The sequence below is a fragment of the Sodiomyces alkalinus genome (genome assembly GCF_003711515.1).
Source record: "Sodiomyces alkalinus F11 unplaced genomic scaffold SODALscaffold_12, whole genome shotgun sequence".
Taxonomy (NCBI): Eukaryota; Fungi; Ascomycota; class Sordariomycetes; order Glomerellales; family Plectosphaerellaceae; genus Sodiomyces; species Sodiomyces alkalinus.
This window is the reverse complement of record NW_021167090.1, coordinates 113762-134564: the sequence shown is the minus strand read 5'-3', so window position 1 is coordinate 134564 and position 20803 is coordinate 113762. Positions and strand designations below refer to the sequence as shown.

The window sequence follows — 20803 nt, the reverse complement described above, 5'->3', positions numbered from 1 at the left end:
TGATGCTGTCGCGTGGATTGGATGGATGGGATGGTGGTGATCCGTGCGTTGTCCGACTCAATTTCTAGATGACTAAGCGCAACCCAAAAAAGTCCCCCGGGTTTTCGTTTCCATCTCGAAAGTCCCAATTGACAGACCCGAGTTTCTGCTTTCCCCCCAACATAACCGACCTCGTGCGCTGACAATAAACACACACGATGCTTGCATCGAGCAGAGGGTCGGTGCTGAGGCAAGCCCTGGGCGCCTCACCGACCGCTTCGTTGCCGAGCTTCCTCGGGCCGGCCGCGTTCCAGGCGTCGACAAGGACAACAGCCACCACCACTCCCACCATCATCACCGCGCGACGGCCCTTCTCCGCGACGAGCCAACGGCATTCCAAGCTGGGACGGACGCCTCTCTCGATTCCGCTGGGCGTTGAGCTTCTCATTGGCGAGCCCAAGGTCAAGCCCGATCCGACAACGTATTTGAGGATCCCGAAACGGACCGTCACCGTGAAGGGGCCGCTAGGTGGGTTATTTATTCCTTTGGTCCTACTTTTGCTTCTGCCCCTGTTTTTCCATGGCGAACAACAATGTCTACTGCGTTATGATGGGGGAAGTTGGGGAATATGAAGGAAACCTCTGACGGTTTCGTACATTTGCTGACTTATGGGGTTCTCGAACAGGGTCGCTTGATTTGGAGATACCGCCGTTTTTGAAAATTGACCATGATGTTGAGGCGAGGAGGGTCGCTCTGACCATCGAGGACGATACTGTGAAGGAGCAAAAGGAGATGTGGGGTGCGTATTTCATTTTCCCCCTTTCTCGTCCATATTCTCCTCCTTTGGATATTTTCTTTTTCTCTCTCCATCTTCTGCCTGCCTGGTAGTCTTTCCAATCTGGGCTACTTTTCCCGCTCGATCTCGTCTCTTGTCCACTAACGCGTTTCTATATTTCTCCCCAAAGGCACGACATGGGCGTACCTCAACCGCTACATTATGGGCGTCTCGGAAGGACACAACGCGTTGATCCGGCTTGTGGGCGTCGGGTACAGGGCGACAGTCGAGCCGCGGGCCGGCAAGGAGGAGTTCCCGGGGCAGAAGTTTCTCTGCCTCAAGCTCGGGTTTACGCACCCAGTCGAGGTGGGCATCCCGCGCGGGGTGACGGTCACGACGCCGACGCCGACGCGCATCCTGGTGGAAGGCATCAACCGGGAAGAGATCATGAGCTTCGCGGGGCGGGTGCGCAAGTGGAGACCCCCCGAGCCGTATAAAGGAAAGGGCGTGTTCATCAATGACCAGACCATCAAGCTGAAGCAGAAGAAGATCAAATAAATGCAAAAATGGACGGGGAAGGAGGAGGATTGGGACTGGGAGCAAAACGAAGGAAGGTGGAAGGACAAAATGTACGGGAGGGACGAACACGACGGAGAGGTTGGGGATCGGGCTGGGTGCACCCGCCTTTCCCCCGTTGTTCCGTTCCCGTGTATAAATATCTCGTCTATGTACGTTACGGGTGTACTACTATACTTAGTATTGCTTTTTGGATTCCTCCCCGAGACTTCTCAATGCGGTGTCGTTGACAAGACAAATCATAAAAGATGAAGAAAAAAATAATATACATGGCGACATCATGCGGCTGTCGATTTCTGGCGCAGCACATCTTGCACCGCCTTGAGCACCTCCCCGTGCACGGCGGCGGGGGCGGCAACGACACCCTTGTTATTGGCGAGGGTCCTCCCGACGGAGAAGTCGAGCGCCTTGCCGTCCACGTCGGTGACCTGGCCGCCGGCCTCCCGAACGATCAAGTCGCCGGCGGCGTGGTCCCAGATCTTCTCCTGGTAGGTCGCCTTGACGGGGAGACGGAGGTAGATGTCGCCAGCGCCGCGGGCGATGCTGCCGTACTTGCTCTGGCTGTCCATGCGGACGCTGGGGCGGGAGATGCCGAGGCGGCGGGCGATCTCGGCCTGGTCGCCGTGGGCGCTGTGGGCGGCCTCGACGCTCTCGCAGAAGGTGGCGGCGGTCATGTCGGAGACGGGACGCATGGAGATGGGTTTAGCGGCCGTCGGGGCGGACAGCGGGGCGGAGTGGGCGCCGCCGCCGCGCACGGCGGAGAAGAGGACGCCGCGGCCGTCCTCGTCGGAGGCATCGACGCCGATATCGGCGGAGAGGGGGGCCGAGTCGTCAATGGGGAGGTTGGGGCAGCCGAGGACGCCGACTTGGACTTGGCCGTCGACGAGGAGGGCGAGGCACACGGCGTACTGGCCGCCGCGGAGGAAGCCCTTGGTGCCGTCTATGGGGTCGATGGCCCAGATGCGGCCGTGGGCGCCGCCGGGGCTGTTCCCGCGGTCGATGAGGTCGAGCATGGCGTCGAGGTTGGGGACGGAGCCGCCTAGGAGTTCCTCGGCGGCCGGGTCGGGGAGGCGCGTATCGCGGACGAGGGACCAGATCTGGTCGGCCAGGTTGGGGTCCGCGCGGAGCTGGGCGGCTTCTTCCTCGGCGACGATGGCGTCGTCTGGGAAATTGTGACGCAGGGCGGCGATGATGAGGGCCTGGGCGCCGAAATCGCCTATTGTGACGGGGGATTTGTCGGACTTGTCAACGGTGCCTTTGGCCTTCTCATGGAAGACACGCTTGGTGAGGAGAGTGGCGCGCTGGACGGCCACCTGGGCGACTCGGAGCTCCTTCGCGTAGGACATGATGATGGTCGAAGCGGTGGAAGGAGAGACAGAGACAGAGGAAGAGGCAGAGGCAGAGGAAGAAGATGAGAAGAGGTGGTTCTTGAGGAGAGCCACTCGAGGGATGGCTCGGAGAGAGAAGAGGGCCAGGATGAGAATTGAGAACGAAGAAAGGAGGAGTCGTAGGGATAGACTGGTAGTTGATCTGTGACGGCTCTGGGGCTTATGGGTGGCTGGGTCCGAATTCGGCATGTGATGATGAGCAGTTGAAGTGCTCTGTAGATGCAAGAAGTGATGTATAAAAGTGCGATGAGAGAAAGAGACGAAGCTTCAGAGCTGCCAGAGCTCTACGGAGTAATACATCACCCCTCTACCTATGCGAGAACCCTGCCCCGCTATTCGGTACCTCCAGGATCGCGGGGTTGGGAAGCTGCTTAATAAAATGTACGAAGTACTTTGTCGCAAAAATTTCACAGATTATGTAATCCAGTCGAAAAGCTCCCCCAGACAACAAACATACAACAACAGGCTTCAGATTCACAGCTTCACAGCTTCACTCTGCCAAGTTTCAACACGCCGATACGTACCTCTTCTTCTACTTTCCCGCCAGTTCAGCCGAGAAACGTCGAATAAAGTCAAATAATATACCCAATTAGAAAACGAAAGAACCAAAAATACGACATGGCAAACACACCAAACCCCGCCACCATCCGCTCCCTCTACCGCTCCCTCCTCCGCGAGTTACCTCCCCGTCCTCTTCTCGCCCGCGACCGCTCCCCCATACAAGTCCGCCTCCGCGAAAACTTCTCCTCCCCCAAGGCCGGCCACCCGCGCGCGCTGGACGAGGCCCGTCAGTTCATCGCCTACCTCCGAGCCCAGCGTACCTATGCCGCCCTCCTCGATCGCTACAACCCCGGTATGGGCATGGACGAGGAGGAGAGGGTGAGACTTACGGCGAGAAGGGTGGGCATGAATCTGCCCATTGAGTTCCGGAAGTGAGAGTTTCAAAGGAAGAAATAAAGAAAGAAAAAAAAGAAGAAGAAGAAGAAAGGGAGGGTCGATCTTCTTTTTCTTTGGCGTCTGGATTAATACCCCCGGGATGGAATTTGAGGAAGCGGCTTTTTGGATACCCACGGTTGCGTGCGCTACACTGCCTGGGGCGAGGAGAATTCTATGACCTGTTCAGAAGAGAGTCGACAGCCGCACTCTTCCCATCTTCTTCTCTATCTCGAGGCCATGAGAAGTAAGCTAGAAGGGGGCCTGGGTGGATTCGATAGTATTCTTCATGTACAACAACAGGCTTTGGCGAATGCATCAGACGGAGCAACCGAGTCGGAGGACAGCAGAGTTGGGCTTCGTCTATCCACGCCTGTAGGCCGTGATTCTCCTCCTCCTCTTCATCTTCCTCCCCTCTTTTCCTTGTGACCACTCGGGGCGGATAAGTATGATACAACATGTAAGAAAACTGCAACTAGATCCCAAATTCCTTGCGTGCTCATTAACGGGGTATCAACGATAGTCTGGAAGTCCAATACTCGGCATAACGCTTAGTTAAAATGCATCTGCCCCTTTCCTCCCCTTCTTTTTGATCACACACTCCCAACACCTCCTTCTTCCAACGACTCATCCCACCCTCCAGTCTGAAGCAGCCACGCCCCCACGGCCTGCTTGACCTGCTTAATCGCCTCCCCCAGCGCGCTCTGCCACTGGTCCTCCACGACGCGGACCTTCTCCTTGAGATCCTCCGTCAGCCGCTTCTCCTCCTCCCGCCGCAGCGCTTCCGCCCGCGCCTCCCGCTCCGCCGCCTGCTCCGCCGTCGGCTCGATCTCGTCGTCGTCGCCCACCTGGTGCCGCACCAAGCTGGCCGAAGCGTGCGCCTCCGCCTCCTTGACCTCGTGCAGGAGGCACAGAAGGTTGGTCTGCGACTCGATGAACTGATACGAGCTCTTCTCCGCGTGCAGCAGCAGGCTGAAGAGGTATTGCAGCGGGTGCTGCCGGTACGACGGGTTCTCCTGGTACTCCTGCGCCGGGACCTTGACCCCGAACCCCGTCGTCCGGGCGAGGTCCGTCGGGATCTTGTCCAGGAGCCGCCGCAGGGGCGGCGCGATGTCCCAGAACGCCGACAGCTGCACCTCGACGCCCCGGACCACCGTCCGTTCCGTCACGTCGCGGAACGCTTTCGTCCGGTCCAGGACCTCCGCCGCGAACGCCGCCCTGCGTCGTGACGCGTCCTGCTTGAAAAACGCCTCCGCCGAGTGCACCTTCTCCACGTTGTTCGCGAGCCGGTAGGGGGTCACCACCACGTCGCGGTAGCGGTCGTTACGGTCCGACAGCAGGTCGAAAATGGCCCGGTGCAGCGACTCGCGACACTCGAACATCCACTTGAGCAGCCGCAGTTTCTCCAGCAGCTCCGGCCGGTCGTCGCCTTCCTCCTGGGGCATGTCTGCCGCTGCCGCCGCCGCCGCCGTGCCGCCCCCTTCCACGTCGTCGTCAAACAAACGGTTCGAGAAGTCGTCGAAGAGGGCCGTAGCCTTGGCGATGCGGCCCGTGAGCAGGTCGTTGAGCGGCGCCACCACCTGACTCTGGAAGAGTTCGAAATCTGTCCTCTCCAGCTCCTTGACCGTCTCCTTCTCCGCCGCGCTGGAGTCCTGGTCGATGGCCGACGCCTCCTCGAAGCTCATGTTCCCCGAGTTGATCTCCTGTTGCAGGTTCTTCCGGAGCGCGGCGCGACGTTCTGTCGCCGCTTTGGTCGCCTCGTCCCGCTTCTTCCGGCTGGTTTGCTGAAACCTCTCCTTGGTGGCCTCCACCTCGGTCAGGTCGCTGATCTGTCGGACCGTCGTCCGCATCGCCGCGAGCTCGGGGTGGTTGTTGTTCACGGCGGGGTAGTGGCGAGGATACGGTGGCGGCAGGGTGATAAGACGCGAAACGTCCAGGTGAGCCGGGTTGGGTGTAGAGGGGGCGGACGAAGAGGCAAAGGATTGCGCGGACGTCCGGGAGGGCTGCGGCGTCAGGAGCGGCTCTGGATCATGCCAACCCGTCTTCTCGGCCGGGTAGCTGCTGGAGGAATCTCGTTCGCTCGACGCCGTGTAGGCTTCCTCCTGGATGGGACTCTCTGCCCATTGGAGAGCCTCGCGTGCTTCCTTCGGCATACCCATGTATTTCGACTCCCGCTTCGATCGTTCAAGCCCGTTGTTCCCGTTCCCAGTGGAGTCTGTTTCCCACCACCTGCTCGACGGACGCCCCCTCGAGCTGCCGTCGCCATTACCACTGACACTGAGGCTCAGAATCGGCGACAAAGACGGCATGTAGTTGGATGACCAGTTCCCATTGTTCGTGGTGAGCGGTTTCCCCGGCGAGCTCGGTATGCCGGCGGAAGGTGGCGCGGAGGAGCTCGATGGGCCCCCGCTGTCCCGATAGAGGGAATTCATCGAACCGCGGTGAGATCGAGAAGGTTCTGACGACCGCGGCGTGTATTCGCTTTCGCCATGGAAAACACCCGACGCCCGTCTCGAAGACATCGGCCGGAAGAGGTCTCGGGTCAAGTCAAATATCTCAGAGCCCATGGCGCCGATGGCGGAAGCGTACCTTTCCCGCCGAATTCGCGATTCGTTGACAATGAAATCAGCGAACAGACGGACGCGATCTACATCCGTCGCCGCGGCAGCTTCCTTCATGGCGAACGCCTGGAACCTTTCGATAGTGCCCTGACAGAACTGATCTGTCGTTTGGGAGACGACCAGCTGCCTAGAGATGGTAGAAGAGAGCGGAAGCGCATCGTCTGGCGTCAGAGCATCCCGTAGTTGCTGAGACGCCGAGTTTGACCGACTCTGGGCAGGAGGTGTCGGCAGCGCCTTGGGTACGACGCTTGATGAAGCCGTGTCCGTCATGGCCACCGCCTTCTGAGGATGGGGCGAGAAAGGTGGTGTCGTCATCTCGTGATTCGGGTGTTGGGCGGATCCTTGTGGTTTTGGGGTCAAGTTGCGCGAGCCTCGGTTTGACGACTCGCCCTCTCCGGTTCGAGGAGTGTCGTGTACCGTTCGCCCAGCGCTCCTTGGCGTTGATTTGTTGATGGTTCGCCTTCGAGAAAGCGTTGTCGCGTTGGGTACTACTATGTCCGCGAGCTGTATCGGATGGGCTGAAGGATCATCCGACGTGCTGGCTTCCCGGGTCCGGCTCTCAGCTCGCCGTTGGACAATGGTCTTGTCGTGTCGTAGGGCTCCCGTACGGGAGAGCGGCGCGGCTGACATTAATTCGACTGAGGAATCTGGTTCAATTGCTTGGGCCGCACTTGCAGCGTTGGCTGTGTCGATGGTGAGATTGACGGGTCGTGCCCTTCCGGGAGTGACATCCTGGTTGTCCTGAGGATCCCAGTCGGCCGGTGTCGGCGGGACCGGTCCCAAAGCGGAACCATTACTCGGCGGAGGCCGCCTGGTGGGAGGCGATACGATGGGTTCGCTTGACCTGCTGACGTCCTGGACACTTTGTGATCGAGAGGAAGCAGGGGGGGGTCCCGGTGGCGGCGGCGGAACAGGCATGCCCGGCTCCCATCTGATCTGAGACGCGGATCGTGACCTGGCCGACGTGGGTGTTTCAATAGCTCCCGTAGATACAGCCCGGCGAGCGCCAGGCGGTCCTTGAGAGGAGTTGGATCCTGTTCGCTGTGGAATGGGTTGCGCGAGCGGAATCTGTATCTGGGGTGGGGGGGGGGGCCTCGGAGCAGAGGGAACAGGCGGGACAAACTCGGGAGGATTCGACTGGTCTTGGTGGTGGTGTCGCCGAAAAGACAAGCCGAAGCGCCTTTCGCGGGAGCTACCACGACCGGTAGTCCCCGGCGGTGGCGGGAAGGACGTTTGTGCTACAGGCTCTGGAGAAGGTCGGTGAATGTTCGTTGTTGGCATCCGTGGTGTGGACGTATTGGCGCCTGATGGCGAGTCAAAATTGCAGCTCCCCGGGCGTTGCTGATTCCATGGCGGGCTGTAAGGAGGAGGGGGTGGAGGCGAAACTACGTCGATTGCGAGGTAGACGTTAATCAAGTTTCCAAGGAGAGAAAAAATGCGTCGATCAAATGGGACAACGAACGACAGGAGAGGAACAGGGACTTGAGAGAGGTCGCTCTTCTTACCTTGACTGTCAGGAAATGGATGCGATCTATCCGCGCTGACGACGGGAGAGCCGACCCATTCCTGGGGGTTGTAGGGCTGGATGGCACTATTGACAGGTGTTTGAAGTGCGAACAGATTGCTGGAGGTCAAAGACACAGCAGACAGCGGCACGCCGTGCGGGTGATAATGCCCTCCGAGGGACGAGGTTACTAAAGGATTAAGTCCTTGCCGCAGTCGCGGGGGTTCGCGTGGATGATTCATTGTGTGAATTCGCGATCCGTTTCTGTCGCGGTCGGTGTCGCTGTCGCTGTCGCGGTCGGTGCCGTCACTGTTGTTGTTGACCTCGTCGCCTTCCCAGTCTTTTCCTCCTCCGCCACTTTTCTTTCTTCCTCCCGGTCGAAATGGATTGAAAGCGAGAGGGGAGAAGTTTGCCTAGACTCTCGAAGCCTTCCCTTTGTTGGCAAAGACACTCTCACGTCTGCCAGCTTTGTTCACAAAATGAGCACGGCTGCTCAAGCTGCTAGTCGCATCCTGGATGAAAAACGCCAATGACGAGAATCCTACAATGGATCAAAGTCAAAATCGCGGAGTCGAAACTAGTAAGTTGATGAGAAGACAAGACGCGGCTGAGACACAAAAAAAGGCGGCCAGAGGCGGGAAGGAAACTACAGGGCCTCCTCACTGGTAAGAAAGGGGTGGGAAAGGATAAAGGGTGGTTACAAGATATGCAACGCCACGCTCCGACGGCCAGATTGGAGGCCCAGACAGGGTAGGAGTTCAATGGATGGACGGAGGAACAAGGGAGGGGATGATGGATAAGCAGGACTTCATGGATGGGTGGGTTGGGTGTGGGTGTGGGTGTGGGTGTGGGTGGACGGTCAGGGGTTGGTGGGACGTTGGGTGTTCCGGTGGTTGGGGTCTCGTCGTTGAGGTTCCGTTTTCTCTCGCTCTACCAAGTCGTCTTGGCGGATTGCCCTTGATCGGTAAATATTGGTGCGTTGTAGGGGAACCAAGTCCCGTAACGGAAAGCAAAAAGAACAAACGGGGATCGCAGACCGCTTGGATGTCGACGGATCATGGATGAAGTCCCAGACACGAGTCTAGGCCATCTGCTGTTTGTTTTCTGGATGATGACCGTGTCTGTACCACCACACAATACTTTCAGAGATACCAAGGGCAATATCGTACTGTGTACGTGTACGTGTAGAGCATGAATATGGATGGAGGCCGCGTGGGCTCGCCATTCCCGATGATCCCATCAAGCACCTTCGATCGACATCCTTGGGCAGCACGCTGGGGACGAAGACGTTGAAGAAGCGTCGAATCGACTCCGTTTCGTCGATCTTCTTCTCCCTTTCGGTTCGACGTGCGTACATACGAATAACGACGTAGCTCCGTTCAGACACCGCATGACAAGGCAGAAGAAGCTGCAGCGAACAGCATGGCATCGGCTCTGTAGCCAAGAAGGTCTCCCGATTGAACCAAGCCAATCTTGGTAAAACCGTATGGGGACCGACGGGGCCGCGGATGACGTCCATTGGCTGGGGATGATGCGGCCTGTTCTATTCTTGGATCATGCTGGGGAACCCTTCGATGCATATCAGGGTCTTGATTGGACGATGGGTTCCTCAAGAGGGGCTTTGACGGTGTAGGCGCTTAACTGTCTCATGGGCCCCCCCCCTCTCGTGGATCCAAACAAGCCTCGAGAGACCCAGTACATATGTGATTACTCCGTGCTTCGTAGAACCCTTTCGCTTGGTTCCTTAGTTCTGAGTTCTGCATGTTCGGGACAAAATCGTTCGACTCTCAGACCTGGTGGGGCCTTTTTGTGGAAACCATAGCGCATCGACAGACCTAAGATTCGATGAGCTGCTCCCAACGCGGGGATGTCACAATGGTATTGTGCTGGGATGCAAGGGAATTAATACGGCGCAACCAAGTCCGGCAAACTCACAGTCCGCTACCGAAGAGGACGTGTTTCGTGCGAAGCACGGATATGTATGTAGCTGCAGTCCAGATCGCTTATTAGGCACAGTCCAGGGGCCTCCGACAGGTTCATGTCGCCCCTTTCTGCACGTTATTAAAGTCCCAGCACCTCAGTCTTCCGCTCGGCATTGATGATGAATCTGCACATCCAACCGCTGGCGGTTGCGGGAAGCATGATATTAATAGTGACCTTTATAAGGGTCTCCAGGTCTCCACGGCAGTTAAGCCCAACTCTCGGTATCTCGGATCTCGTTCCTGATATTGTGTGGGAAATCTTTCTTCCGCGCGAGCTTATAAGGGTCACGACCGCGCCACGACTTCGAATGTGGAAACCCATTTCGTCCTAATACCTCGGTTGTAGGCTCTGGGTGGTCTGTCCCTAGGGAATCATTACGATTTCTGAACTTCGTCGGTTAGGCAGTGGATAGATGGTCAGGAAACCCGACCCTGCATCTGGCTGGAGATGAAAAGTCTCGCCCACCCAGTCGGCATGTCCCGGCCAACCCCGCCTACATATGTATGTCGACCTCGAGGGAGCGTTGATTGGTATTTTTAGAACAGCGCCTTCTCCTGATGACAAAGAGCATCTCATTGCTTGGCCGCCCAGCGTAATTTGAAAGGTGAAGCGTCCAAGAGACGGCTACATAAATCTCTTTCTGTGAACCAATGTCAGAATGTCAGAAAACCTAGATTGCATCAGATCACCGGCTTCAAGTCCACTGGACCGCAGAGAATTTCCGAGACAGGCGGCCAGAGGGCAAGAGTAGATGTGCAAAGGGGTCCCTGTCATTATGGTGTTGTATGTTCTGTGGGAGGGGAAGTAACGCATGTATCAGAAAAAACAGAAGGAGAAGAAGAAGAAGAAGAAGAAGAAAAAAACGAGCTCGAATTCTTCGTGGACGAGACGGTGGAATGCGGATTATTGTGAGGAGACGCCTTCAACAGCAAAAGGAGATGGATGGTGGTGCAAGGCGTTAGGCCCGTTTCCACACTTGGATGTTGTTTACCCCGCAATCGTCCGTTTCCATTGGATGCATGTGATGGGTGGCGACCGATAAGGCACAAGCAAGGCTAAGGTAAGGTACCTTACCTTACCTTACGTTATAATCCGAACTTTCCCCGAGCGAGAGCCATGTACTTCAGTACCCACAGTCCTCAAAAAATCAGATTCTAGAGCTTTCTTTTCACATCTCAGCTTCGACATCTTTTTTCTTCGTTCTTCTTTTTTTCTTGGGTATTTCCACCCCTTCTCCCGCCTTTTAATCTCTCCTGAGAATGAGATAACAATATCAACACTCGTCCACAGGTAGGCACACTCTCTGCTTCTTTATATTTCCCCACGATCCTCCTCCACCCCACGTTCTACATGATGATACATCAGCTGGCACCAGTCATAGAGTGACTTGTACTCCCTTCATTGATGACGAAGCTGCGGTCTACGACCACTACTGATCCAGAACCCAATTCTTTCCCCAAAGACCTATAATTCGTGCTCTTTCCGAAAAGGAACGTTCGTCGCTAACCTCAATTGAGCCAAGTTAGAAGCCAACCATCTCGCGCAGCTCCCGCGTCAGACTAGCGATCATAAACCACCCCGGGAAAAAAATGGTTCTTCACAACCCCAATAACTGGCACTGGGTGAATAAGGACGCCTCGGCATGGGCCAAGGACTACCTTGATGCTGCCGTCCAAAAGCTTGAGGCGGAGGATGGCGGCGTCATGGCGAAGATCAACAAGCTCGTGAGCATGGACGGCGATGTGGATGTCAGTCAGAGGAAGGGTAAAGTTATTACTATCTACGACGTCAAGATCGTCCTGGAGTATACTGGTACGTATATCGTCTTTTTTTGCCTTGGGGATTTCTTTTTCTCTTTTCCCCGCCCAATGGTCATGACAATCCCCTAATGCCTCATCCAGGTAGTGCTCCCGATGCTCCCGAAGTCTCGGGAACCATCACTGTCCCCGAGGTCGCCCACGACACCGAGGAGGATGAGTACGTGGTGAGTAAGGCTTTGGGACCTCAGAAGTGCGACTAGGATGATATAGCTAATGATTTTCTCCGTAGTTTGACATTGACATCTACTCCGAGTCCAAGGAGAAGCAGCCAGTCAAGGACCTTGTCCGGTCCAAGATCGTCCCGCAACTGAGGAAAGAGTTCCAGCAGCTCTCAGGAGCCCTCATTGCAGAGCACGGCAAGGATATACAGCACGCTCCGGGCTCGAACCCGTCGAGTGGATTCTCCACGCCTCGCACTCTCCCACAGCCGTCCAAGACGACTGGTGTCAGCTCCGGCTCGACAACCCAGAAGAACAGCGGTAGCATCGTCAACACTGTCACTTTGAACGACTCGACCGAATTCCGCACTTCGGCCGATGAACTGTACCAGACTTTTACCGACCCGGGACGCATCGCTGCCTTCACCAGGGCACCCCCGAAGGTCTTCGAGGGCGCAAAGCAGGGAGGCAAGTTCGAGCTCTTTGATGGAAATGTCGAGGGCGAGTACGTCGAGCTCAGCCCGCCCAAGACGATCGTGCAGAGATGGAGGTTGAAGCAGTGGCCTGCCGGTCACTTCTCCAAGCTGGCCATCGAGTTCGACCAGAACGATGTTGACCACGTTACCGTCATGAGAGTGTCTTGGGAAGGCGTCCCCGTCGGCCAGGAGGACGTTACCAAGCGGAATTGGGAGGAGTATTATATCAATAGCATCAAGCGCACATTCGGGTAAGTTGGCGCCTCCATCCCCAATCCGTTTTCCGTGGTCGTTCACTAACCTCGCCATACTATGTAGTTTCGGGACCATCCTGTAAGTGACCTTGTCTCGAAGGGTTGGATTGGTTACGAATATGACGCAAGTAGAAGATACGTAGATATGTATTGGGTTACCGGTGACACACGGCCGCGAGGTCTCGTCACATGGACACCCATGTTTATGGTGGGTGCGAGGAAGATTCATTTGAGGCTGCCCAGGATACCAGAAACACTGGTTCCACGGTTCGGTCTAGGGCGCCCGGTTGGGAATGAGGCTCATGAGAAACGTTAAATGAAAAATACGCTTGATAATAAATGTGCTCGCTGTCCCCGTCCGCATGTGACATCTCCCGCATGGTCAGTCTTTGGTCGGGACCTACCACTCACTCAGGGCACTAAGGTTAATGGAGCCAAACTGCTACGGTTCTTTCTCTTTCTAGCAAAGGTCACCGTCATAAAAAGACACGCGAATTGTTGCTAACCTACTCCATTGGCATATTATGCACTAATCAACATCGATTGCTCCCGAAGCATGCCAGCCAGACCTCGGACATTGATATGGTAGCTCATACCAAGACCCCGTAAGTCTCTTCACGAGGGAATTTCCCTAACATGCGTCCCTCAGAAGCGAGATGTCTTGGGCGCCTTTCTTCTCCGCGTGTCATTCTCGACGGCAGGTTGCTCGCGGCTCGCACCAAAGGAGTAATCCCGCACGAAAACATCCATCAGGTTATCCCAAAACCCCATGTCGTATAGGTTCTCCACACCCCTGATATTCCAGACGCGGTCCCACGCGCCCTCGCCGGGCCCACCGGGGCCAGGTGGCATGCCGTCGTCGGTGCGAACCAGGACCTGCTGGGCGTCGAGGGGCCAGCGGGTCCAGGTAGACTCGAGGCGGGTGTCGCGGGGCCGGTCGGGAGACATGCGGCGCTTGAAGACAAGGCCGTCGTCCATGTCGTCCCTCAAGTCAGACCACTTGAGGGACTCGTTGGTGGTGGTGCCGCAGTAGATGAGCCAGACGGTGTAGACGAGGAGGCCCCAGACGAGCGGGGACGTCAGGGCGGCGAGGAGGGAGACGGCGCCCATGTTGACGTTGTCCTGCAGGCCCCAGGACCAGATGAGGAGGTAGCGCGTAATATCCATGTTCCGGGGCGGCCAGAGGGACCAATCCGGGTAGCGGGAGGTGATGAGGTTGGAAAGCAGGGAAAAGCCCAGCAGGGCGCCATAGGCGGTAAGGAAGGCGGTGGAGAGGAGGAGGAGGACGAACCAGCGGTGGTTGCCATAGCCGACGCAGCCGTTGATGAAGATGCAGTGGTGGTCGAGTCTGGCGACGCAGCGCTTGCAGATGCTGCAGTGCTTGGACCTCGGAGGTTTCAAGAAGCCGCAGGTCCTGCACTCCTGGCCCGGGTGAAAGATGGAGTAGTCGTACGGGTAGAGGGACATGTAGTACGCGTGGTTCTCCGGCGTGATATATCCCGGGTCGGCCATGACGGAGAGATAGAGGAACACATACGGGAGGAGGATTACGATGGCTCCGGCGACTCGGTGCCATGTCGACATCATGGGCCATGCGGAGGGGAGATAGAGGTATTCGCCTCCCACGAGTAGGCTCAGGAAGAATATCTAGGTTGGGGAATATAAGTTTCCTGATGTTTCTTGATGCACGCCTGGCTAGAAGAGAAGTTTCTCCTCCTCTTTGGAAGTCGGACTTACCACGATGGTAGGATGGCGATCATGGATCATGTAATCAATGAACCTTGCTAAGGACCGGGTCAAGCGACGGCCGGTGACGACCTCGTCCAACGCAACGAGGCCATGAGGGATATGTAGAAAAACCCATTTGTGCAGGGTCGCTATAGGAGTACGCCTGTACCATGTCAGTGTCAAGATGCTGTGAGAATGGCATAACCCTGAAGCTATAATAAAATTCCAGGAGTAAGTAATAGGTCGAGCACTTGACGCACTCACCTCAGAGCAGGAAGTCTTCCGAAAAAAAGAACAAAAACAAAGAAGGAAATCCCAAGCACAATAAGTGCTATGGTACGGACGATTCCCATGTTCTCGAGTGAAGTGTCATGCGGCTCATGCTTTACCCGGCCTGTCTTTGTCAGGACGTTGTCTTCAGCTTCAGTTTGTCTTGGTGAGGGTTCGGGTCGTCATCAAATGATGAGATTCGTCAGCTGAAGCCCCGGAACCCCTGTATGAACAGGTGAGACCTCTCTATATACGCTTTGCCACGTGAGTGCTCCTTGACCCTCATGAACAAAACAAAACAAAAAAAAAGGAAAAGGAAAAAAAAGAAGAAAGAGAAGAGATAAGAAAGAAAGAAAGAAGAAGGAGTTCTTTCTTCTTATTTTCTGCAGAGAGTCTAGAGTATCTTGTCTGGCGGCGACAGCATGATGAGCTGTGATCCCAGATCCCACGGACTCTTAACATCGCTATACCGGAGGGATGAAACTTCAATAGATGGGCCTCATGCCAGAGATATGCATTATACGGGGGTCGCATAAATCTACCAAGTCACCGGGACACGTGACTTCGCGATGTTTTCGATATATGCCTGTCACGCGTTGGGGCACCGTGATCACAAAAGAAGGGAGGTCATCTATGTCTGTCTTCGGCTTTCTCAGCATAATTCATGATATAAAGGCTGTTCTCACCTTATCATATTCGGTGGCTCATCGTGTTGTACTGTTTGCCACCTTACCTTTGCTTTCTCGATATCGATGTCCCTTTGACCTCGGGCTTGTTTATATAACCGTACATACACCCCAAAGGGTTAGTGTTTCATGTCCTAACCTTAAGTATCTATCTATCCCCAAACCCATGTGAGACCACAACCACTCTCACCATTTCATCACAGCCCTCGGCCCATCCGTCCCTATCGCCTCTCAGCAACGTTGTTCCTCGGACGATTCCGAGAACAGTATATGTAGGCTCTCATCCCTCACTTATCGATCACCATCTGACGAAATTACGCAACCCATCGGCATCGTCGCTTTGTTGTTTCTTGTTTCCCTCGCACGGCGCCACCCCCGGGCATTCATGCCGAATTCTTATGCTCGTCGTAACCAAGAGTTGAAGTCGAGATGGCGTATCCCATCGTGTACGATGGGGTTGAATCTCAGGATGCTGGTGGAGGCGGTCATCTATTTAAAGACCTCAAGTTCTGGGTTGCCCACCGCGTTCCTATGAGACCTACTTTGCTTTCCCATATTCAGGTGAGTACCCTGCCCTCTATCCCATGATCTTTGGTGAATAGGCATCAGTCTCCTGCGCCACTGGTTTCTGCACAGACCACGGTGATATCAAGGATGAGATATGCTAACCTAATGCAGCAAAACGGCGGCAGCGTGGTGAACAGAGAAGCGGATGCACACTACCTCGTCGCTGACCATGTCAGAAACGATGTTCCGAAGGGTTCCATATCGTGGAAGTTCATAGAGGATTCGGTGAAGAAGGGTTCGCCGCAAGACCCAGACAAGTATCGCATCGGCCTCCCTGTCGGCAAAGCCCGCCCTGTGGGATCGTCCGCCCCCAACCGGGCCACACGCACAAAATTTACAAGCGATGACGACGCTTGTCTCATAAGTTGGGTTCTAGCCCGGAGAGACACATTCCCCCCCTCGGGAAATCTTATGTACAAGGCCCTGGAGAATATAGTAAGCATTTACAAGTTTGATGGGGTTGATGGATATAATGTGGCCAAAACAAAGGGGGGTGTTGCGTCGTTCTTATGGGCTAACACTTGCTAGAATGACCGCCACACTTTGGACTCGTGGAGAAACAGATGGGTCAAGAAATTTTCGGGGCTGCCAGACGAACAATTGCTGCAGCTCGCGGGCTTAGATCGGCTCCCTGATCCCGCTCCCAGGAAACAACAGCCCCCGCGGGTACGACACTCCAGTGTTCAACATGGAACATCGCAAGCTGCCGGTGGTATTAGGACTGCGCCGCCTCAAAACACGAACGATAGAAACGAAAACGACACGGGCTACACTCGTCCTCGCGATCAGCCGCAAATGATAGCGGATGACCCTCGTGAGGCCCACGTTACTCGAGACGACGGGCCGGTCGAGGAGGAACAGACGCGGTTTCTCGACGACTTGGCCGAATATTTCAGTACGATAGGAAACGACAGACCGGACTTGAATCCAAAGATCTTTGGTGAGCCTGTGGACTTGTTCCAGCTCCACCAAGCCGTCAAACAATTCTCCGGTGAGGTGAATTGGTCCGCAGTTGCGAAGAGACTTGGCTTCGATTTGAAAAGGCTCCCCAACGCCCCTGACCAACTGCGCAAGTGCTACGATATCACTCTACGCGATTTCGTCGCCGCCTTGGAAGAATTTGAGGAGTCAGACGATGATGACGGGGACGAGTCCACGGGGGAGGAGATCGACTTGGAGGGTCCTGAGAACCAAGCGTCCCCTCAAAGCAGGGTACGTGAAGTTATTTCTCACACCGAAGGGAGGAATGCCGGTAGCCCGCCGCCATCAGGTATGCGCGCCGGGTCTAAGAGGGCTATCGGGACTGATGATGTCCACGGACCCGGGAGTAATTCCCCCAAGCGTCAAAGACGGCCTCGGGGTGACGTGATACCATCCACGCCGGATGAGAAGTTGCGCATCAGGAGACCACCAGCCTTTGGAGAGGATCTCAGCAGTCCTTCCCGAGGCGTTCGGTCAGTAAGAGTTCGACTAGAGAGTTCCCGACAGCTCGAAGCGCAAACCGCCGGCAAGACAAACGTCGAACGGGAGACCCGGTTTCTAGTCTCCGCTACAGACCAAACAGAGGATGTCCCCGAGTTGGAAGAGACGGGGCAATGGGATACCACCCCGTCTCAGCAGCTTCGCTACGAGGAAAATCCCGCCTCCCCTGTTCCTTTTCGGTTGTCGTGCAACAAGAATAGCAGCAGCAACAACAACAACAACAACAACAACAACAACAGCAACAACAACAACAACAACAACAGCAACAACAACAGCAACAACAACAGCAACAACAACAGCGGAAGTGACAGGCGTAGAAGGCCTACGAACAGCCGATCCAGACTACCTGAACCCAGGGAAGATGCCAGCCGCGTCTCCGCGTCGAGAACCACCCCCTCGAGCCACGAAATCCTAGAATGGTCGGCCAGCGTATCCGAGGCGCAAACGCAGGTTCGAGGGCGGGGGCAGGATCGCGAACAACAACAGCAGAAACAGCGGCGGCAGCAGCAGCAGCAGTACCGCGAAGAAGACGAAGACCGTCCCCCCACAACAAGCGACCCGGAAGCCAACGACTGCGCCGAGCTCATAGCCGCCATCGAGCGCTTCGAATCCGTCGGCTATGAGCGCAAAGACGTCATCGCCGCCCTCGCTGCCACGACCCTCAAGCCCGGCCTCGCGGGTCAGGTCATGGAGGTGCTCCGGAGCAAGCGCCCGCTCCCGGATAACATGCAGGGCGTATGGACCCCGCGCGACGACCAAGGTCTCAGACTTGTAGACGACGCTACCGGAGGCCCCCTGCGATCCGCGCGTCATCGGACGGGGGAGGAGGGAACCGCGCCGCTCGAGCGGAAGAACGTCCGCAGGGAGTGGAAACGGCTGGAGAGGAAGCATGGCCTTGCAGAGATCGACGCTAGGCGCGAGTTTCTGGCTTATCAAGAAGAGCTCACTCAGATTCTGACGGGATAAAATAGCGCGATATGTCTGAGTGAGTAATTCAACACGCGAAGCCTCTCTGTACGCATTTGACCTTTGCGTCTGGAGATAGGGGGGCGGCTCTTTCTTTTGGTCGACATATTACGCAATTTATGATACCCCATCTTCCGTTAGACGGGAGCAACTAATCATAATTATTTCTACATTGGCGCACGGTAGTCATGGTGAATAGATCTCGGCGCCGCTGCGATGGCCAAAATACGGAACGTGTTGCGAAAAGAGCCCCATGCCAGATCATATCTCCTTGTGCACCCTTCCTAAACGACCTCTATCTCCCACTACAGCGGAGCCCGCGAAGAACAAATTGCATCAGCACCCATCGTTTCGAGAAGATCCCCATTGCCGACCTGGCCTGAACCGCCTGACCGACCCAGTATAAACGATGGCCCGCACCCCCGACTAACCATTCGAAGAAAGATGATGAAACACGTCCTGCAAACCGCTATGTGAACCCCCCAACGCTAAACGAGGGATGAGTGCGCCAGGAAAAATGAAAGAATGTAGAAGACCCAGATTATTATGCAAGGTGCCGAACTTTTCGCCGCCGTAGACCCCCCGAAGCCATGGGGGCAATATCGTCTGCAACGGTATCAAGAGTAATAGTTTGATTAGATTCAGGGGTAAGTGACATTCTCGAGGAGGAACTGCCCCAGAGAAACCAGGGTAAGTACTCGGTGTGAGAGACTGCGAGTCCGGCAAATTCACCTGTATGAGAGATTGTAAGCTTATTGTCAAGCCCAGGACAGAGACATGGAGCCAAACCTAGAGCAATTAATCCAAGGTTTCGGAATATCGAAGGCGGAAGCCCGTAAGAGCCCATTGTGAGCGAGATCGCGGGACACACGAAGAAAGGCCACCAGCCGGTCCATCCCGACTTCAACGAAGAGAGCTGAACAGCTGACGCAGATTCCGATGCCTCTTTCAAAGTCTGTAAGATTCCATCCGTTTTCTCTTGGGCCTGATCGAGGAGCTCGTTGTGATCATGGTAAGTACTGGACAGATTTTCTGTAGTCGTAAGCAGTTTGCTTAGCCCCTGACCACCGATAAGTTAGCCACTGATTCCAGGTGAAAGCCAAGACAGGATGCACACCTGCTCAAGATGGGTCTGTCGGTCTTCGAGTTCCGTAGCGCGGAGGCGCGAGAGTTCCTGTAAACTAATAGTCAGATTAAGGAATTCTGGACTCGTCGTGCTGTACGTACCAGCTGATCATACAGAGCAGCGCTGGTCGCAGCAGCAGCCGTAAGGGTCGCCATGACCACGGATATTTCGGTATTTGCTCGCTGTGAAACTTCCTGTAAAGCCCCCTCATGAGCTGCAGCAACTGCGCCACTGTTTTCAAGCACCGTTCTAAGGAGAATTGTAATGAGCTGCTGGAGAGACCTCGCGCTCTCTACGCTTTCCCTTGCAATATCAGCAGAACCCTACTCCTCTTAGTACTCGAGTACAATCACTGGTTGTGGGAGTCTTACCTGGACGCTAAATAGTAAATCGGTATTCAATGCTCTCTCCAAAGAGTCGACATTATCTCGAAGACGATCGACCCGAGGAGTAAGATCATCTAGGTGTGCCAATGCCTCTCTGACCTTGATATCATGAAGCTGCCAATGTTTTTCGAGCTCCGCCTCTACGCCTTCTGTGAGCTTCTCGAGAACTTGAGTGAGTCGCTGGTAGAGATAGAGACTCTGGGCTATGTATATCCCATAGTCAGCCGGGGCACGACGGTCTATCATATGGAGTACATCCAGGAGTGTGCTTACCTTTTTCATTGTCTGCTCGAGCGGCCTCACAGAACCTAAGAGATTTATGACGATAGCTGACCCAGGTGTTCCAGGCGGAATCTGACTGAGCCAGACCGGAAAGACACGAGTCAATTTCCTGCGATGAAACATGGAGACGAGGAGTATCGGGGACGGGAACTCGAGCTAAGGCGTCTTCACGGAACTTGAAACAGGCAGAGGGGATGACGAAGCGGCCCCTCTCCAGATCGCAGATAGCCAAACTTGCCGCATACGAGTCGACAAAGTCTCTGACTTGACGTCCACTGTCTGTGAGAACCGTAGCGTCGTCTTTGCCGTCAAGAAGCTGGCAATTGTTGACGAGCAAGCGAGCGGCGATCCTGTGGCAGAGCGGCTCAGACTCAAGCTCCTGAAGTTCACCCATGGCGACGGCGTAGATATTGGGCAGTCGAGACTTTCTGGGTAGAGTAGGATTAAATATCTCTTCCTTGGCGAACTCCAAGCTTGCTGAGGATCTTCTGCCTCCTCCCCATGACAACGCCTCGGCCATCCCATGAGAGCCATCGCGGAGTACGATCCTCAGGACCCCTAGGGAGACCCATAACTTGAACCACAGCATACTTTCCAACGCCCGCTCTCTCAAATTTATTCTATGCCGGTGATAGATGGCGGTTTCAAGCTGAGGATGCTGTCGTGAGAGAGAGGGAGGATCGGCCCGCAAGTTTCAAGCTTCGCGAAGACCAAACCACCAACAATGTGGAACTGAGGGGAGAGAAGACGAAGGTGCAGACAGGAAGATCCGCAAAGACATACGCCTATCGCGGATACATTAAAGGCGGGCGAGATATAGTATTCGCTTCGAATAAATAGGAA

General features: G+C 55.4%; 8 protein-coding genes across 8 annotated transcripts; 4 read left to right on the top strand and 4 right to left on the bottom strand.

The window, feature by feature from the left end:
- Nucleotides 1-55: 55 nt before the first annotated feature.
- SODALDRAFT_329089 (ribosomal protein L6) lies at nucleotides 56-1761 on the top strand. The gene is made up of 3 exons (XM_028610850.1): nucleotides 56-507; nucleotides 665-778; nucleotides 945-1761. The coding sequence occupies exons 1-3, from the start codon at nucleotides 198-200 to the stop codon at nucleotides 1310-1312; spliced, it is 792 nt and encodes a 263-aa protein (XP_028462693.1). The 5' UTR covers nucleotides 56-197; the 3' UTR covers nucleotides 1313-1761.
- SODALDRAFT_329088 (3',5'-bisphosphate nucleotidase) lies at nucleotides 1392-3001 on the bottom strand. The gene has a single exon (XM_028610849.1). The coding sequence runs from the start codon at nucleotides 2905-2907 to the stop codon at nucleotides 1609-1611; it is 1299 nt and encodes a 432-aa protein (XP_028462692.1). The 5' UTR covers nucleotides 2908-3001; the 3' UTR covers nucleotides 1392-1608.
- A 51-nt stretch (nucleotides 3002-3052) lies between these two features.
- SODALDRAFT_73117 (hypothetical protein) lies at nucleotides 3053-3741 on the top strand. Its single transcript, XM_028615625.1, has one exon. It carries the CDS (start codon nucleotides 3337-3339, stop codon nucleotides 3652-3654), a length of 318 nt encoding a protein of 105 aa, XP_028462691.1. The 5' UTR covers nucleotides 3053-3336; the 3' UTR covers nucleotides 3655-3741.
- Nucleotides 3742-4244: 503 nt separating this feature from the next.
- On the bottom strand, nucleotides 4245-8018 carry SODALDRAFT_284655 (hypothetical protein; the record flags this gene model as incomplete). Its single annotated transcript, XM_028608479.1, has 2 exons — nucleotides 4245-7657; nucleotides 7778-8018. 2 exons carry the CDS (start codon nucleotides 8016-8018, stop codon nucleotides 4245-4247), a joined length of 3654 nt encoding a protein of 1217 aa, XP_028462690.1.
- Nucleotides 8019-11013: 2995 nt separating this feature from the next.
- SODALDRAFT_346517 (hypothetical protein) lies at nucleotides 11014-12805 on the top strand. The gene is made up of 4 exons (XM_028613255.1): nucleotides 11014-11571; nucleotides 11661-11743; nucleotides 11809-12464; nucleotides 12532-12805. The coding sequence occupies exons 1-4, from the start codon at nucleotides 11349-11351 to the stop codon at nucleotides 12548-12550; spliced, it is 981 nt and encodes a 326-aa protein (XP_028462689.1). The 5' UTR covers nucleotides 11014-11348; the 3' UTR covers nucleotides 12551-12805.
- A 5-nt stretch (nucleotides 12806-12810) lies between these two features.
- SODALDRAFT_301373 (DHHC zinc finger domain-containing protein) lies at nucleotides 12811-14849 on the bottom strand. Its single transcript, XM_028608901.1, has 3 exons — nucleotides 14460-14849; nucleotides 14205-14358; nucleotides 12811-14114 (listed from the first exon to the last, which is right to left on the bottom strand). The coding sequence occupies exons 1-3, from the start codon at nucleotides 14546-14548 to the stop codon at nucleotides 13113-13115; spliced, it is 1245 nt and encodes a 414-aa protein (XP_028462688.1). The 5' UTR covers nucleotides 14549-14849; the 3' UTR covers nucleotides 12811-13112.
- A 237-nt stretch (nucleotides 14850-15086) lies between these two features.
- SODALDRAFT_353338 (hypothetical protein) lies at nucleotides 15087-18166 on the top strand (the record flags this gene model as incomplete). Its single annotated transcript, XM_028613638.1, has 3 exons — nucleotides 15087-15712; nucleotides 15830-16153; nucleotides 16247-18166. Exons 1-3 carry the CDS (start codon nucleotides 15581-15583, stop codon nucleotides 18164-18166), a joined length of 2376 nt encoding a protein of 791 aa, XP_028462687.1. The 5' UTR covers nucleotides 15087-15580.
- Nucleotides 18167-18353: 187 nt separating this feature from the next.
- SODALDRAFT_381859 (hypothetical protein) lies at nucleotides 18354-20741 on the bottom strand (the record flags this gene model as incomplete). Its single annotated transcript, XM_028615195.1, has 9 exons — nucleotides 18354-18625; nucleotides 18729-18772; nucleotides 18865-18955; nucleotides 19038-19163; nucleotides 19284-19340; nucleotides 19394-19615; nucleotides 19715-19881; nucleotides 19952-20618; nucleotides 20694-20741. The coding sequence occupies 9 exons, from the start codon at nucleotides 20739-20741 to the stop codon at nucleotides 18593-18595; spliced, it is 1455 nt and encodes a 484-aa protein (XP_028462686.1). The 3' UTR covers nucleotides 18354-18592.
- Nucleotides 20742-20803: the final 62 nt, after the last annotated feature.